The 945-nt window shown below is 36.8% G+C and overlaps 1 protein-coding gene across 1 annotated transcript in view; it reads left to right on the top strand.

Annotated features, from left to right (window-relative positions):
• DESI2 (desumoylating isopeptidase 2) overlaps positions 1–945 on the top strand; it is a 49418-nt gene that overhangs the window by 43769 nt on the left and 4704 nt on the right. Inside the window, exon 3 of the mRNA XM_004375942.2 lies at positions 703–775. Coding sequence (XP_004375999.2) covers positions 703–775 — 73 coding nt within the window. The remainder of the gene's footprint in view (positions 1–702; positions 776–945) is intronic.

The raw sequence follows: 945 nt of genomic DNA on the forward strand, positions 1-945 counted from the left end.
CCCTCTAACCTATGAGAAATCTAATAGGTTTATAACACTGCTAAGTGTTGCCTACATGTTTATTTAATAAGCTGTTAACTAGTTTACTTCCTTCTAGCTTTAATTCCCTCCCGTTGATGCTTTTACCCACTTTTAGTCATTTCCCATAATTTTATAACACGTTGCCTGTGTACATCCTCGTTCTTCTGCCTGGCACCCTCCCCACCCCCCCACCCCCCCAAAAAAAATCATTTTTCTACCAGGGAAAAATCCCATTTGTTCCTTAAAGAACCACTTCCAATACCATCTTTTCCTGGGAGTAAGAAGATTGTTATAACCTTTGTGCATCACATTATTTATTCCTATTATGTTGTCATTATCATACTTTGAGCGCAATCATTTTCCCATCATCTGACCAGGTTTAGGTTTTATGGCTTACAGTTTAAGCCTTTGATAATGTGTTTGTATGCTAATTGAGCCATTCATTTTGACTAAGAAAGACATTCCATATGGAGTGTGGCACATGCAAAGTCAGAGATAGGACCCAGTGAGTCATTATCATGGGAGTTGCAGAGCTATAATAGAAAATACCAAGAAATAGGTTTGAAAATACCTAAGTGGCAGTGAAATTTGGGGAGTAGCCACTTACTGTAATGTGGAGTTGAGTTGTAAATGAAGAGGTATTCTGAATCCTTTCTCTCTCTCCCTTTTTTGCTTCCTTAGTATTGGATGAATGAATACACCTCATCCATCGGAATTGGAGTTTTTCATTCAGGAATTGAAGTATATGGAAGAGGTACGTGTACACACAGTCTAAATATACTTTCTGAAGATTATGTCCTTTGAAAGAATTGCAAAATCATGACTGTGTCTTTTTTTCTTTTCTTACTACTCCCATATGTTACAAGAAAATATCTTCTAAAGTAGAAGAAAATATTCCCATATTTGTTTATACACCCACTCCTC

This window comes from Trichechus manatus, unplaced genomic scaffold (genome assembly GCF_000243295.1).
Source record: "Trichechus manatus latirostris isolate Lorelei unplaced genomic scaffold, TriManLat1.0 scaffold00039, whole genome shotgun sequence".
NCBI lineage: Eukaryota > Metazoa > Chordata > Mammalia > Sirenia > Trichechidae > Trichechus > Trichechus manatus.